This window comes from Drosophila innubila, assembly GCF_004354385.1.
Source record: "Drosophila innubila isolate TH190305 chromosome 3R unlocalized genomic scaffold, UK_Dinn_1.0 2_E_3R, whole genome shotgun sequence".
NCBI classification, from domain to species: Eukaryota; Metazoa; Arthropoda; class Insecta; order Diptera; family Drosophilidae; genus Drosophila; species Drosophila innubila.
This window is the reverse complement of record NW_022995380.1, coordinates 4,771,776-4,788,239: the sequence shown is the minus strand read 5'-3', so window position 1 is coordinate 4,788,239 and position 16,464 is coordinate 4,771,776. Positions and strand designations below refer to the sequence as shown.

At 37.5% G+C, this 16,464-nt stretch overlaps 1 protein-coding gene and 1 long non-coding RNA gene across 4 annotated transcripts in view; one reads left to right on the top strand and one right to left on the bottom strand.

Annotated features, from left to right (window-relative positions):
• Window positions 1-16,464, bottom strand: part of LOC117792525 (RYamide receptor) — a 67,933-nt gene that overhangs the window by 17,990 nt on the left and 33,479 nt on the right. The window contains exon 5 of one of the 3 annotated variants that reach the window (XM_034632703.1): window positions 13,913-14,191. The exons of the other annotated variants lie outside the window; for them this stretch is intronic. Coding sequence (XP_034488594.1) covers window positions 13,970-14,191 — 222 coding nt within the window. The 3' untranslated portion in view covers window positions 13,913-13,969. Of the gene's footprint in view, window positions 1-13,912; window positions 14,192-16,464 lie in introns of those variants that run through there. 3 annotated transcript variants of the gene reach the window in all.
• On the top strand, window positions 3,140-3,303 carry LOC117792539. The gene is made up of 2 exons (XR_004618180.1): window positions 3,140-3,194; window positions 3,254-3,303. It is a non-coding gene; the product is annotated as an uncharacterized LOC117792539 (long non-coding RNA).

The following is a 16,464-nucleotide window of genomic DNA, read 5'->3' as shown; positions in this document are numbered from 1 at the left end:
GACTGACCATTTGGCAATTGATGCTAGGACCATTATCAAATTATTCGCTTCTCGGCCTCATCACCTACTATAGATTCAAGATTCATTTAAAGACCATTTCAATCAACTTTTTTGCTGTGGTAATTAAAACTTTCAGCTCTAAACTTGCAACTGCTTACAAAAGTTTCTCGCTGCATTTGAAACTTAGGCAGACCAATACTATTTCACTCAGCTGTTTAACCGAAAGTCGTCGCCTGTTGAGCAAGGGAAACTGAAATTAAACTAGATATGGTCGCGTGACTACGTGACACGACTTGACGATACGAGTTTTTACATTCTTTAAAAGATTCAAATAAGTGAACAATTTAATTTGAATTAAGTTACAAATATTTTATATCCTTTATGATGAAAAAATCCAGCTCCGCTTTAAAATGTTTTCATTCATTTGATATCTAAGTTTATTTTATGCCATAAAGTTCCCCATCTGAATTAAATAGCTTAATGACTTTGTACAACTTTGATGAATCCACCTGGCAGATCTCATTAACTGCATCATAAGCCAAAATGCCAAGTTTAATAATATGATTCAACTAATTTTGGCAATCATCCTTATGATTTCTGGCGTATTTCTCAAGGTGAGTAGGGTGTCTCGTTAGTTGACACTTTCAACTGCTGCTGTTGCATTTGCAATTGTCGTCTTTTTAATTTAATTTCATAAGTGCAACACTTTTCATATAAATATATACGTGGCAAGAACGCCTCACTTTTGAAACCAACTCGTGTTTTTCTCTTTCGACGAGTGCAAAATGTCCATTAAGCTTGCCTGATGTTGCTTGTGCCAGAAGAAGAGGGGAGGCGGGTGCACTTTTAATGTGCATTTGCATATTAATAGCTACAGTTTTGCAACATTATTGCATTTCGCTAGCTGGGGGCGCCATGGCTTAGGATGTGGCCTAATTGTAACTGTTGGCACTCGTCCAAAGTAAACGAAACACGTTGCAAGCATTTATTATTGGGGGAGCAATGTTTAGAGGTCTGGACCTGGTTGCAGTTCGTGGCCACGACCATGAATAGCCAAGCTGCTCTTTACATCAGATATCTTTTAGTTGTTCGCTTCTTTTGAAGTTTAACGTAAATACTTCAGTGAAAAACTGAGGCATTTATTACGTGGCGGAAGTTTTGAGTCTGCTGTGGTTTAAGATAAGATTTGGCACTTACACGGTTTTTGCTCGGGCTGCAAATCGTGTGAAACTAAAGCAATGAAAGCGCTTTCAACGAGTGTAAGTATGATGGGAGTCTAAGCCGTAGCACAGTAACCAACAACAACAGCAACAGTTAATAGCAAGAGCTGAAATTGTCGTCGGATGACAGTGGAAACAAGTTTCTATTGAGCGGGCACAGAATGTGGGCCACGCGTTGCCATCACCAAACGCTACTAACGCTTCAATTAAATGTATTTTGAGACACTGCAACATATCTGTCAAGGCAACACAACAACAACAACAAGTGAAACAACCACTGCAGCTGACATAAACGCGGCCAAGTCCGTAAAATACAGATTTAATGTGAACAACCAGAAGAGCTTCGAGTACGTGTCGTATGCGTAATTTTTTCTGTATCAAAATGAAGTGCAACGCGCATCGTTAAAGCGAAGCGCCCCTCATTTGCCTATCGATTGACTTGAGGACAGGCAGACAGAGACTGCAAAAAAAAAACAACTCTGCAAGAGGCTGCGCACTTAACGTGGCTAACAATTGTTGCCGGTTTTTTTTTATTCAAATCGTAAAAGTTCATCTAATGAACTCGTAAAAGTCAACGACAGCAGCCGTCATCAAGCATTAAAGTACTCGAGCGACATTTGTCTGAGAAACAATGCTAAACGAGCCGAGATGTTCGACCTAATGGGAGGCTAAATTTGAAGAGCAACCCATTATGAGAAAACAGCGAAGGACATTCCGACAGTCACCTTGATAAAATACAGACTATGGCAAGTTGGAGTTTTTTAATATTCCTTTTCTTAATAAAATACTACAAAGAAAAATAGGAAAACTTCAATTTAAGAAACAAATAATTATATCCATTTCTTGTTTTTACTAATTGCTTTTCAGTTTTTGAGACTTTGGACAAAAAAATAATCGAAAATAAAAATTATAAATCATATATATTTTTGTTTTTAAATAAATTTAAGCGACTAAAATATAAAGAAAAAATGGTAAACAATTAAGAGAATGAAAGACTTTTATTGCAATAAAATTAAACCAAGTTTCGAACCAAAACTTTGTGACCTGCTGTTCCTTAAACTGTGATCCATGTTATCGTCGATAGTAATATCGTTCAGATTTATTCGAATCTTATGTTATTTTCACAACCTTGAACCAAAAGGTAGGCAACAGGTTTCTAAGAAGCATACTTTATTCGAAGAGAAATTTCAGGAATTATGTTCAGCCTTGAATGCAAGGGTTACATCAAGGCTACAAGCCGGTTTTGAACCGAACCTCGCTGAAACAGTTTGGTTCGAATTTTTAAGCAATCAGAACCGGATCAAAAACCAAGCTTTGGTTCGGTTCGAAAAAATATATTAATTACTTTCCTTTTATTAGTGATATAAATATGCATCCAAATATCGACAGCTCGATTTTCGCTAAAGCGATAATTTATTGTTAGCTGTTGTTAATTGTTAATTAAGCTATTGGTGTAATAAGAGTATTCAGTCTTCGACATCTTACAAATACCTCTTGATATATTATTAATAATTTTTAAGGTCAGCTTCTGCATTGCTTTGAATCTCATTAAATTTCAAGCAATTCAGTTCCTTTGTCTGCCACTGGCAGTTGTCAGCTTTTGGGTTTCTTTGAATTTGCAGTTGCTCGGATTTTCATTTGTTCAAGTTTTATTGCAGGTAAAAATGCATTTGTTTTGTTGTTATTTGCAGTGCCATTCGAATCGCTGAGGATTCGGTTGCCGTTGGGAATTTAAAATATGTATGTTTCACAGCTGTCGCTTTGGCACTCAATCGAAGCAAGTCAAACGCCCTTAAGCTCCACGCCCCCCAGTGACGCCTCTTGCAGCAGTCTGTGCAAATCAGCGAAGAGCAGTGAATAATAAAAGTCGAACCCAAAGTGAAATCGCGGAATTGAATTTGTGCTTAAAATGCTGTGCTGCTGGCAGTCGTATAATTTATATTTACTGTGGGAATGCCAAAGATGAAGCTACAAGTAAGTTACAAGTAAGTTCCATGGGATCGCGGTCACTGAGGTGTTTGTTTTTATCAAAGGTAAAACTGCAGAACGCTGACGAGCAACATCAAAAAATGAGCAAAGACTGCAAAACCTTTATGAAATATGAATTTGTGATGCTTATTTTCAGCTCCTTTTCTAGCAAGAATTGTTGTGTACATAATTTATATATGCATATGAAATTCATCTCGGAGGTAGAGACAACATCAAACGTTACTCTGTAACTGTGGTATTATATTCACATTTCCTGGGCTCATTTCTTTTAAATTATCTGGTAATTTCTGAGGTGTTTCCATCTTTGCACGTGCCCAAACGCAGAAAGACAGACAGAGAGACAGACACTTAACAATAGCAACAACGTTAAGAAAACATCGACACATTTGCATATCTGACGAAACAACTTGTCAAGACAACATTACACTCTCCTCCCCCTTCCCCTACCACCGACCCGCACTTCTCGGCCATTCACCGCTTTGTGAATATTTCGTGCAATTTGAAGAACCGGCGGCAACCGAAGAAGATAATGCAAATGGTCATTAGACACAAAAAGTTAACGTTAACTTTAACGTTTGTTGCTGCATTGACTGACCACACTGCACCCACTCCTCCCACCCCTCTCCTTCTCCCCATACGTAACTTATGTAATCGTGTGTTGGCAAGCATCGAGCGAATAGAAGAAACCACAATTATTTACATAAATTGCGCTTGAAAGATGCGTGCCAACCTCTTACTTCTTTTTCCTATCTTGGAGTATTGCCAATTTGTATCTGTATCTTTGCATCTTTATCTCTGTCTCTGCCTCATTCATGACTCTGTCGTCTCCTTGGTTGCTGTTCAAGTGATTCGCCTTAATGGAATCCAAAAGCATTTCAAGATAATACCGTATTTAGATACGCATTATAGGAACTACATTTTCCAGTACTTGATTCCGAAAGTTGTTGAGGCACTTAGGGAACTTTTCTGGAAATTCAATTGGCTCCATTGTAATTGAATTTCTCAAGAAAAAGCCAAAAGGGACATCAAGTGGTTGACATAACTAAATTAAATTAAGAGTCTTTTTAACAAACTTGAAAAATAGAAAAGCCATTACATTTCAAGGGCTCTTTGTTGATATTTACTTGCTATGAAAAGTTACAATGAAATAGTGTATTTATGAATTCCTGTCATAGGAATTCTATGAAAGCAAGCACAATGATGAGAGCAATAACTGTTATTTTCCAGCAATCAAATCATATTAGACATAAATACATACATACACTGAGAGAAAAATTAAAAACTTTCGTACTTGAATCATAAATTTCCGGTGTCAATAGTCAGCCAAGCCTGAAAATTCTTGATTCAAGAGCGAAATTCGATAAATCGATCACGAGCCTTTGGATAAATCAAACACGTTTTAGGATTGTTTTAAGAATATCATGGTCTCGATATTATCACAAAATACTTAAATTTAGACTATTTTTTAGTTAAATAGGGATACGTTAGAGAACATTTTGTACTTACTTTAAGTGCTTTTCAGCCATATAACTTCAAAATTACTACAATTATATACGACAATTAAATAAAGTACTACAAAATAATAAGTAAGATAATAAAAATAACAAAATAGAAAATAATTAATAAATATGTAAACTTATATTTAAGTAATACCATTCTTATTGTGAAAAAGCTTTTATTATTGTGACTGGTCTCTTAAGTATAATTTAAACTTGTAGCGCTAGCTTGGTAATAATAATAATAAATAAATAAAATAAGTAGTATGAGCATTTTGCACCAATATAAAATGATAATTAAAAAAATGTTTGGTAATTGAGTGCGATATCTTAAAGAATTGTATGATGTTTCCTTTGATAAATTAAACCAGATTTTACACTGAATTAAACGAGTCTTGGAACAGAAAATTACATTTTGCGTAAATGGCTTTCAGTTTTAACACTTTCGGCAAATGATCCGTGACAGGCTGCTGGCAAAACAAAAGTACAAAACTTGAGGTCAGAAGATTGATTAAGCGTAAACACGCCCAATAGTCATCCGAATGGAAAGCAAAGCCATCAACCAGACCAGATGCCAAGGCCAAGGGGGATTCGCTTAAAGCCTGAAGCTCAAGCTGAAACTGAGGCAATATCAAATTACCGAAAAAAAACGAAGGTTCAAAACAAAAGCAACACACAACCCCAAGCATAAAACTTATTAAAATCAATTAGGGCCAACGACAATAAAACTGAAAACTGAAAGTAAAAGAATGTCCAACAATTGAGACCTGCAACCTCACAGAGTCTCAGTCATCCAGAGGTTACATAAGACCTGCACAGTACGATTGAAAGTGCACCAAAATGTGTCTGCACAAAGGCGCGATAATCAATGCGATTTATGGCAGCTGCGAAACGCGTGGCAAACGCGCTACAAGGATGCCACAACTTACCAGAGCCAGACAGGTCAACCAACCAGCGAAGCCACCAGTCAACCCGCCCGCAACACCTCAGCCCGTAGGCATTATTCGTAGCCAAGTGAAGCGAAGCCAAGCCTGACCAATACCCAATATCCAGCAACAATCGTCGATTAGGTAAGAGAGCGTAAATTGAGCCAAAGATAAATGGCCAATTCGTTGCCAGATTGAGATTCCCACCAAACAGCTAAGAAACTTTCGCTTTCCATCTGCCAATACGCAGAGGAGATGCTACTGCATCCCCCTCCCTCTGACTCCCTCTCGGCCTCGACACTTTTGCAATGGTCTAAAATTAATTTAAATGTTCGCTACAGGATCCACTGTCAACGAAGACAAAGTCAACTGACAGACGCCCGTTATTTATGCAGTGTTTTTTTTTTTTTTTTTGGAGATTGAGGTATAGACTTGGCCACAATTTCGTCATGCCTGACAATTGGGATGCATTATGCATAGAAAAATTGTGTACCCTGTAGATCTTAATGGAAGCGAAGGGTATGCTGATGTTGACATAATATACACCGGGATATATGTATATTATTTACTTTAAAATTATTATTATTATTAATTTAAAACTTTTCTACTCTTTTCTACGTTTTTTTTTAAAAGGATTACAAAGTCAAATAATTACAGCAATTTCAAGCTTTTCTAATATTACTCAATTATTTTGAGACTTCGGATATAAATAGGTCATATTTATATCTTCAAATAAATATTGATTATCAAAATTCTATTTTTTTTATAAAAAAATTAATTTCTTAGACAGTCAAGAAAAAATTAAACAATAAAAATAGAGTTTTGTATTAAATTGAATAAAGGTTCGAGCCCAAACCTGCTCCTTGGGTTCAGGGTGCACATTAACCGGCTCGCAAACCGAACCTTATTCATGCTCTATAATTCGAACCGCCGAGCCGAACCTTTTCCAAAATGTTGGTGGTTTGCAGTCTTGGTTCTAACACAATAATATTTTTAGTTACTATAAATAAAAATATGTATATTAGGAATTAATTTTTTGACATGAAAGACCAAAACAATTGAAATGAAATGTGAATAGAATTCGTAAACTTAAGGCTACAAGTTTTATATGTAAAGATTTACAGAGTATCCTTTATTATGCACCACTTAACATATTAACATATTTGCAAAACAGCGGGAAAGATCATAAAATCCATTATCGGTGCTGCAACAGGACCTATGAGATAAACGGCGGGTGAAAAGCGACGTGACGTTCGTTTTCAATTTGCATGCAACGTTGACAATGTTGCACCAGTCTCTGTTGTTGCTTTTGTTGTTGTTGTCATCGTTTAGCGAACAGAAACTGCTTCAATTGGCAGCGTAAATATTAATGAGCGAACGTGTTTGAGTTGTGGCAACTGCTGTTGGCATAACCACTTACGGCCAAATGAGGCATCCGTCGCACATGCCACATATGTACGTGATTGTATACTTATAATTTATGCAGTGATAATTATGGGCCAACGAAATGACTTCATTGAGAGCCGGAAAAGCTGACCAGCAGACGGACAAAGAAAAGGGAAAGCGGTCAAGTCATGCCATGCTCGATAAGTTATGCGACTTTTCAGCTGTGGCAACATTTCATTTGGCAACACTCTGTGGCAAGGTCGCATCTTGTCAGCTCGGGGCAACATTTGATAGTCCATGGCAAACGGATGCAGCAAATTATGTTGCGTGCTGAATATGTGAAAAATTTATAAACACTTTGCAAGTTTCATTTTATTTTATTTCTCTCCAAGTTATTGATAGGCCTAACGACGCCTCTGCCTTGACTCCTTTAACTCTCCGCCTGCATCGCCTCCATTGGCTGCGTTGCCTCCATCGTCACACGCACCTGACACTTGGCTCGATTAGAGGCTTCGCAATGGATTATGAAAATTGTGTGCGGCACGAAAAGGTCAGTGGCTAAACTGGTTTGAGTTTTGTTTTTGGCTTTGCTTTTGATTTTGGCGAACGACAACATGTTGGACAAACTTGCAGTGGTTAACCCTCCAATGTGAAAACCCCACGCTCCTCTCGGCACCCCCACAGCAGCCAATAAAACTTAAACAGTAACCGCAAGTGGTCGCACCAACACACTTAACCTTGTAGGCCTTGCCACAGTTGCAAATGCAACTTCAACTTCAACCACAACACACAGCAAACCGAGATTGGCAGGCCAAGGCGAAGGAAGGCAAATGAAAGCCGCTTGCCACTTGCCGCTTGTGTCTTAACCTTTCGACTGGCGCACACATAACGTGCCAGGAAATGCCGAAATGAAACACGAGACCAAAGGCAAGCCAACTCCAAGTGCCTTCAGTTGGCCAGCAATCTAAGAGCCGCATTTCTCATCAATTGACTCGGCTAAAAGGTTGTAAGCCACACCAAAGATTCCAAGTAAATTATTCGGTTTACTTTAATTCAAAGCAAACCACATTTTTCACATAATTAATAAAAGTTAAATTACATTCATTATGTTGCTTCCAACGCAAATATAAATTTAAATTTGTACCTTCAATTTGTCTCTCCTGTACTGACCATTTTTTACAGTGTAACTAATAAATTTAATTAGCATGGCTTTAAAATTCTTAAGTTTTTATTTAATTTTAAATTTTGTTTTTTTTTCTCAGCTTAGTTTAAGAAAAACTATTTGTTATTTCTTACAGATAATATGCAGTATCCTTAAGATATATCAAGGTAGTAATCTGTTGAGAGGCACACTCAAAAGTGTATCTTACGGATGCATGGAAATATGCGGTATACCAGCTTATGTAATTTGCGAAATCGTGTAGGCTACGGATTTGTTTATTTTTACACGATTGTGTTAAATGTGTGGTTTGTCGATGCTGTCAGGCGTCCTGTACTAATTGGCTGTCGATCTGTCTGCCTTGGGGTCATCTGTCGCCACATCTGCCACACGTACATGCCGCATTTTGCTGCAAAATAAATTTTATGCCTCAAGTGAAGTGTCCCGCTTTTAATCAAGCGTGCAACTCATTACCGCAATTGCTCACGTTTTAATTAAGCTGACTAAAGGCGATTGCATTATGTATCTGATGGATGCATGGCAATAAACGAGTGTTGTGGGTGGCTGCAAGAAAAACTTTTGTGTTGAATGCAAATTAATTATGAGTGAAAACTCTGTTGAATTATGAAACTCGTAGCTGCTGGTTAATTAAGGTTCAGTTGAGTCGCATCTCTGCAGTTAAATTTAAAGTATCTTTTAATTTGAATCCTGTGACCCAGGCACACAGATCTTTCAATGGTCGCATAGACGTATCCTTAATAGCTCCATAAAACGTGTCAGCAATAATAGTAACATTATCCGGCAAACACACAAACCCAGAAACTATCTGCGAGTACGAGTTCCATTGGCGGTTCCACTGGCCATTGAAGTGGAGCCAAGTGAAGCCACTTAAAGCCACAGTCTGTAAAAAGGTTTGGCATTAAAATGGCAATGATAGCACAACATTATTTCCGTCAAGGGGGCAACTAGACGATAGAAAGATGGTCGCCGGGACAAAGGGAAGTCAATGGTAAAGAAAGTGCAAACCAAACCGCCACTGTGAGTCAAGACGAAGAGCAATATTTATGCTTTTATTAACAACACAAGAAATTATTTTTACTATTGTGCCTTTTTTGCGAAAACTAACGTGACGGCAGCATTACAACTCCAACTTCAACTTTAACTCGAGCACTCTACAGTCCTCTAATGCAGTTCATTTTGTTGCCACAAAGCTGAGTGCCACACGGCACCAACTGACTTTAGAGCCATTAGAGCTACAAATCATTTTGCAGCCACCGATGGACTGGGATAATGCTGCACGCTCCTCTGTCTGTTGTTGGACCCGGAAAGGGACAAGGGACGTAATAAAGTTGTGTGTGCAGGGAATTGGTATGTGAGTACACAAAATACAACGCAGATACAATACAAATGTCATGAGTACGTGTATATCTCTGTATTTGTAACCGAGTCTGTGTGTGTGTGTGTGTGTGTACCTTTGATATTACGACACTTTGCAGCCGAAGATTTATGCCGCAATTACCGCAAGTGTAAACTAATTACGGGTTTCAACTGGTTGCAGACAAATAATGCGAATTCAAGTAAGCGTTAACTTTCAAGAGATGTTGCCGCTGCCGCTAACGCTGCCCCTGCAACATAACGTGCCTCTTCCATCAGTTTATTGCTTCGCCGTCTCGTATTGAAAGCTGTCTTATCATTTTTTCAATTAAAATACATTACAACTTTGTGAGAGACTGTATCCAAATATTGCCTAAAAGTATCAATAAATTATTAACTTATGTTAGCCATAGGTTAGTGACATCATTTAACTCCTTTGTACACGGAACGTTTAAAAAGCAGTTCCCGTATTTCAATTTTATTGCTTCCACTGTCATTGCATTACCTTTTTCTATTTGTACGCCCACACACACACATACACAAACACAAAGAAGCACACAAGCACACACTCGTAAATGGCCATTGAAAATTCTCTGATGGGAGCGTGAAAATTGTAAATCGTGGCAAGAGGCTCCCACTTTTGGGATTTTCAATTTAAAATGTACATCGATTCGGCAGTCTTTTGTTCATTTCATGGTGTAGTAAACATTTTAATTACAACTTTAACTTCACTAGGGGGAAACTACAGCCTGTTTACTTATACCCTTCATCTATAAAGTGGCTAACAACGTGACTATACATAATAAAGTTGTCGAAAAAAAGCACTGAATTTGGTTAAGACCACTGAGTCTTTAAACGTCTAGACAGCTCTAGTTACAAATGTTCCTAGCTAAATTCAATGAAGAAATGTAATAAGCCCACAATCATCTTCAAACAAATCTCTAGCAACCTATCGTTAAATTAAATTAATTTTATTTTAAAGTTTATTAATACGGCATGAAATACATAAATGAAATTACTGAAAATTGAGGCACACGGTTCTTTTTAAAAGCAATAATCATGAACACTTTTTAAGATTTGTAATAATACAGAACTTATAAATGTGTAGATATCAACAATATTCAGGAATACAAATTATGGAGATATCCATCCATTCTCCTCCCCTTTTTTTCAGACTTGAATTTTGGTTCTTAATATTAATACACACAAAAAAATTGCATTTAAAAATATCGAGGTACTATAAAAATAGTTAATATATGGTCATTATATTGGACAACAAATAATAATATCAAAACGAATTGTCGACAAGGACAAGGGTATGTATGTTTTTTACTAGATTTTTGTGCTTTAAACAATGTCTGCTTACTCTTTGCATGCGTCGAAAATGCAATTTCAATTTTGTTGCCCTTTAAGCGATTCAAGCTTTACAGAGTTCATACAATAGGATGAACCCTAGACTGTTAAAGGCGAATTACCTGCAAAATGTTATTGCCTTAACACTAGCACGTAACTAAGTTTAATTGCTACGAGTAACTGACTGGATAATGATAACTTTGTGTTCATGCCGATTGCACATATTCTGTGTTACTGCTGATCAGATTTTAGTGCGTCACTGACCCGAATTCGCTTAAATAAAATAAAACGAAATAAAAACAATCACAAAAAATAATCAACTGTAAGTGTAAAGCCTTTCACTTTTCGTTATAGAATAAACTTGTTCGGGTCGGTCAAAGAAACAGACAAGATGTTTCTTTATGTAATACAAAGCAACAACAACAACTGCAAAAGCAAAGAGCAGATGTAACAACAAATGCAGCGACAGCTGTCAGATGGTAAATGCAGACACCGAAGTCGCCTCTGTCGGCTCAGTCATCTCCCAGGAACTGCTCCTTCATGGCAATGGAGCAAGTCATGCTGTTGCCACTTGCCTCTGGCCTCTGGCCACTTGCCACTTCGATGCTGCAACAGAAGACACCAATGACTTTGCTGCCAGAGTGAAGTTACAAATATATACAGATACAAATGCAGATACTATTTGTATCTGTTCGATAGTTTTGCTTACTTATTGTTAGCTTATTTGAATTACAATTTAATTGATGAGCCTTAATTAGCTTATTTATGAGACAAATACAGTTTAGTTCTATTTGTTTAGCAACTGACAACGGCAATAAAATAAACACTAGGGTCGGATAAGCAGGAGCAGGAGCAGGTGTCCTACCAAAAGGAATGTGTCACATTATTGAATAATAGTTTCATAATTAATGAATATACAACTGAATAAATATTTACAAAAGTCGTTAAATAAATTAATTCGGAATAAATGATAAATGGACACTAAGCGATTAATGTCAAATGATTTCATAAGTCTAAGTGAAGACCACGGTACACAGAGAAAAAAGCCTACTACATATAAGAACGATTTACTGATAGTTAATATACAAATTCTCTTACCAAGTACTAATAATCATGATATAAGAACAAAGTATCTTTAAGCAAGTAAAACCCTTGAATTCCAAGAAATAAGTAGAAAAAATTCTTAATATAAATTCTTATAATTCATTATAAGTATTACAATGTTTAATCATGTTCTTTAATTCTAATATCTTTGCTTGTATGCAATGAAAAACAGTTCGACGAGCACTGAGAACTTTAGACTACATACAAATTCCAAATTTTAGGGACTTTGATCAAGTTAAAATTGTACTTAAATCAAGTACTTTTTTGAAGTGTTTTAGGTTTGAAAAATCTTAAAATACATAAATATCGAACTTATATCGAAACCACAGCGACAAGAAAATTACCGTACTCTAAAATGTTAGACATTTATGTTTTTTCTGGCGGGAGGATTCCCCAAATTCTATTTGATTCGCGTAACTTTTATTTTTATATGTCAATTAATTGGTTTTAATTGGTTTTGCACTAAATTTTTTTATTAATAGACCGATTTTTTAAACAGAAACTAAATTTTCTGCAACAAAATGTATTCTTTAAGTTAATAATTAGCTAATATAATGTGGAACTGGAATTGAGATCGCAATTCACGACTTCAGTATTTTTATTCTAGGTGAGAAATCTAGTTTCAAATGTGGAATTCTTAGAACGAAATACTGTTATTTCTATCCTCTGTGTAGGGGTAAAATGATGGAAATATGATAACTGCAAGCAATCTAGAATTTCTCTCGAAATTCATATTCCAAGCAGCCAGCACGACTTTAATAGGGCCTTTAAACTCTAGTAGTGTGCTAGTATATGTGGCCACTAGGAAACCAGCTTAAATTTTTATTGCACAAGGAGTAAATTAAGCTAAGTAACTGAACGACTGATTAATGTATATATAGATAGTGTACACATGTTGCACAAACTTTCTGTGCTGCAACAACTTTGGTGATCACTCTGATTGTCACGTAGCCAGTGAAAAAAAAAAAAGTTTATTTATTCACTGGAAATAAATAAATGTTGTTAAGTAATTTTCGATATGAGAAATTACTTAAGCTTAATGCAAATAAATTCTAGTCATAAAATTTAAAAATTTGTACCTTTGACAACGAAGCAAATTTTGATAAAATTGTATTTGACGCTAGCAAATTGTCAAGAAATAAATCAGCTAAAACCCAAATAACGACTCAGCTACGTCTGGCCAAGCTTAGGAATGCCGGATAGATAGAAGGAGAGATAGAGAGAGAGAGAAAAATGCAGTGAGAGTCCGGCAATAAAGAGAAAGATTCAATTGGGGAGATAAGCGAATGGCATGCAACCTGTGTAAGCTGATAGGCAGAGAAGGGGAGAGAAGGGAAATTGCTGCAGGCTGCAGCTAATTGCTGGATGTGTAACTGTTGCTTTTTTGCCTCTGCGATATCTTTTAATTTGCCACAAAACGCACAAAATGTGCGAACCATGCGATGTCTGTCTCTGTCTGAGTCAGTGTTGCCATTTTAGCAAATTTATTGCTAGATTTAGCGCCTTTTTAATTGCAAAAGCTAGAAAAATTGGTGAACTGCTGTTGGCTAAAAATCTAGCAACTTTATAAAAATATTTAGTTACTGCCAATTTTTATTTTTATTGCTAAATTTCGAAATTTTAAAACTACAAAAAAAAAATTTCATTAAATCCTATGAGAAAAACCATTTTGTCAAATGAGAGAGCTATATTAACAGCATAAAGTCTTGTAGTACAAAGAAGTGTTAAATCAGTATGCGTTAAAAAAAAACTAATTATTTAAAAATTAGTTCAGAACCCAAAAAATATAAAGACATTGATATAGATATCGTCAAAATATCATTGTTGTTGAAATAAAATAAGTTATTAAACATTTTTTTTTTCAGCTATTTTAAGCATTTTAATTTATTTTTAAAGCAATTTTATCTCACAATATTCTGGCAACACTGGTCCGAGTGCACGTGTGGGTGTGGATGGGGGTACTCAGAGCAGACCAAGAGCCAACAGACCAACAGCTGTAGACCTGCCTGCCAAGCCTGGGAATCCTCTCACTTTTTTTCTCAAGCACTCGTTATTGTGTGAGTGTGCCTCTGTGTATGTGTGTGTGTGTGTGTAACGATGATGAAGATGATGCGACTTGGGACGGGAACTGCAACTCAAAGGCCCCGTTTCCTCCGCCTGCATGTTGCATGCTGCTGCTGCCTGCTGGATATGACACAGATTATGTAATACGAAATTAACATTTTAACACAATTCAGCAGCAGCAGCAGCAACAGACGACGACTTTGCAGTTGCAGTTGCAACTACAGCAGAGAGAAAGAAAGACACTTTGGCCACGTGAAAAGCAAAGAAAATAGCAACAGCAACAAAGCTGATACATCAAATGGGAAGCCAGTTGCCGCCTCTGTTGGGGCATTTGGCCAAGCCCGGCTTGGTTCGGGTCTGGTCTGGTCTGTTGCCGGGCAAGTCATCAGTCTTTGTTGTGGCGTGGTCAGCTAGAGCTCAACATGCTCGTTGTATGCCTAGGATAAGGGGTTTACTGACTAACCACACACTCACACAGATACTCACATTCACACACATACAGAGATTCGCCTCTTGCAGTCAATTATGCAATTAAAGCTTTACATGCGAACAAGTAGCAATTGCAATTGCAGCCAAATGAGGCAAATTTCCTATGCGCTGGCGTCGATTTGACAAAGCGACAGCTTCTCTGATGGGTAGCTCAACTCAAATGGGTAGCTCAGTTCGGCAATCGATGAGTGGCCACTAGGCGCATTTGAGCATTTGTGGCATCGAAACACATTTGCCGCCGTGCACCGTGGGCAACTTAGTTGATTGTCAAGTGTGGCTTGTCATCGCCGTAAGTCAGCAGTTTTATTATTCCTTTTAGTTGATTGTTTTTATTGCAATACATTTTGGCATTTCATGCTCTTGTGTGTGTTTTCCTATGGATGGACCTGCTTCTGCCTCTAACATTGCCGCCGCCGAGTCGAGCAATTAGTCAACTCTGATTTGCAGCTCATGCAAACGAATACAAATTTAGCAAGCTTTTCTCAAATACTAATTTTCCGTAAATTGTGAATGCATTCAACAATGCACTTCAACAAAAAAGGAAGACTCTGAATGGCACTCAAATTGATTTACTAATCAAATTATTTTAATTCATTTACATGCTGCTCCATATAACGTATACGCCACGTAAATGTGTTGTAAAATGTTTGGAATATCTATTAGCTGATTTGAAGAAGCTGCAGGCTGTCATATTAAGAGGTTTTTGCTGTCGTCATCGTATTGTATTTTGCTAATCATTCCAGCTGCCACTTGGCCAACAATTTGAGCTGTGGCAACTAGGAAGAAATTGTCAAGTGGACAGTCATGGGAAAATGCGGTGATGTTTTCAACTCTATTTGGTGGTGTAGTTCAAAGGATTGGATGATGGACCGAGATTGACCAACAAGACAGCAAAAAGTGAATGGCAGATGCTGCCTTGGGCCCGTATTGGGTAATGTTTTGGGGCCATAGTGGAGTCTAGAGGGAGGAGGCGGAGGAGGAGGGAAAGGAGGTGCAACCGTCTGTCCATTACTATATTTATCTTGTTGCTGTGCCAGCTGAGGGAATCTGTCGCTATTGGTATTTCTTTTATTTTCCCGTTCAATCAACAGATGCACACGATGCCACGACTGACTGAATCTGAAATATGGCCAGATGAACATAATTGCCAAGCAGTCAGCCCAAAAAAAAAAAAATAACCAACTGATGGATGCGCATGTCAATCTTATGACACGGCTTAATTAAGCCTCACCAAATGTTAATTAAAACCAAGCAGACTTTATATCCTACTCTGGACAGTTGTCCCGTTGTCCCGTTGTCCCACTGTCCAATGACGTCTAGAGGTCAACGTCGGCATATAAATTTTGTACTCTAACAGGCTTTCTTTGGCGTTTCTTTGTGTCTGACAGCAGACGGGCGTCCTCTATGGAAATTCCACAATTCAATTGGCCATAAAGCGAGAAGGCTCGTTTAACAACTGGTTACGTGGTCGTCACCCGCAACGCTCCGCCTGCTGTGACCCAAACACTTCCTGGAAACCACAAGAGACGACAAAAGGTGGCATCTTTAGACGCAGTTGCAAGTCGCAGCCTCCTCTTCCTCTTCCAGCTGATAGGCGACTCACGTACTCGACACAAAGTAAGCGTTGCATGCGCTGCATAAATCTTTACTTATTTATTTAAAATACATATATTACAAATGGTTGGGTTGGCTGCCACCTGGAGTTGCAGCTGAGATGGAGAGAAGAGTCACATGATTATGTGAGCATTATATAGGATTTGTAATGCTGACAAGCTTAACCTCCAGTCGATACATAGTCCACAAGTTGTCGAGTGTCTATGGGTTTTGCCATTCAAAAGTTGTGCCTGCACCGAGTTGAACTCCCCCTTAGGATTCAATTGAAAACCAATTGACTTAATGCCTAA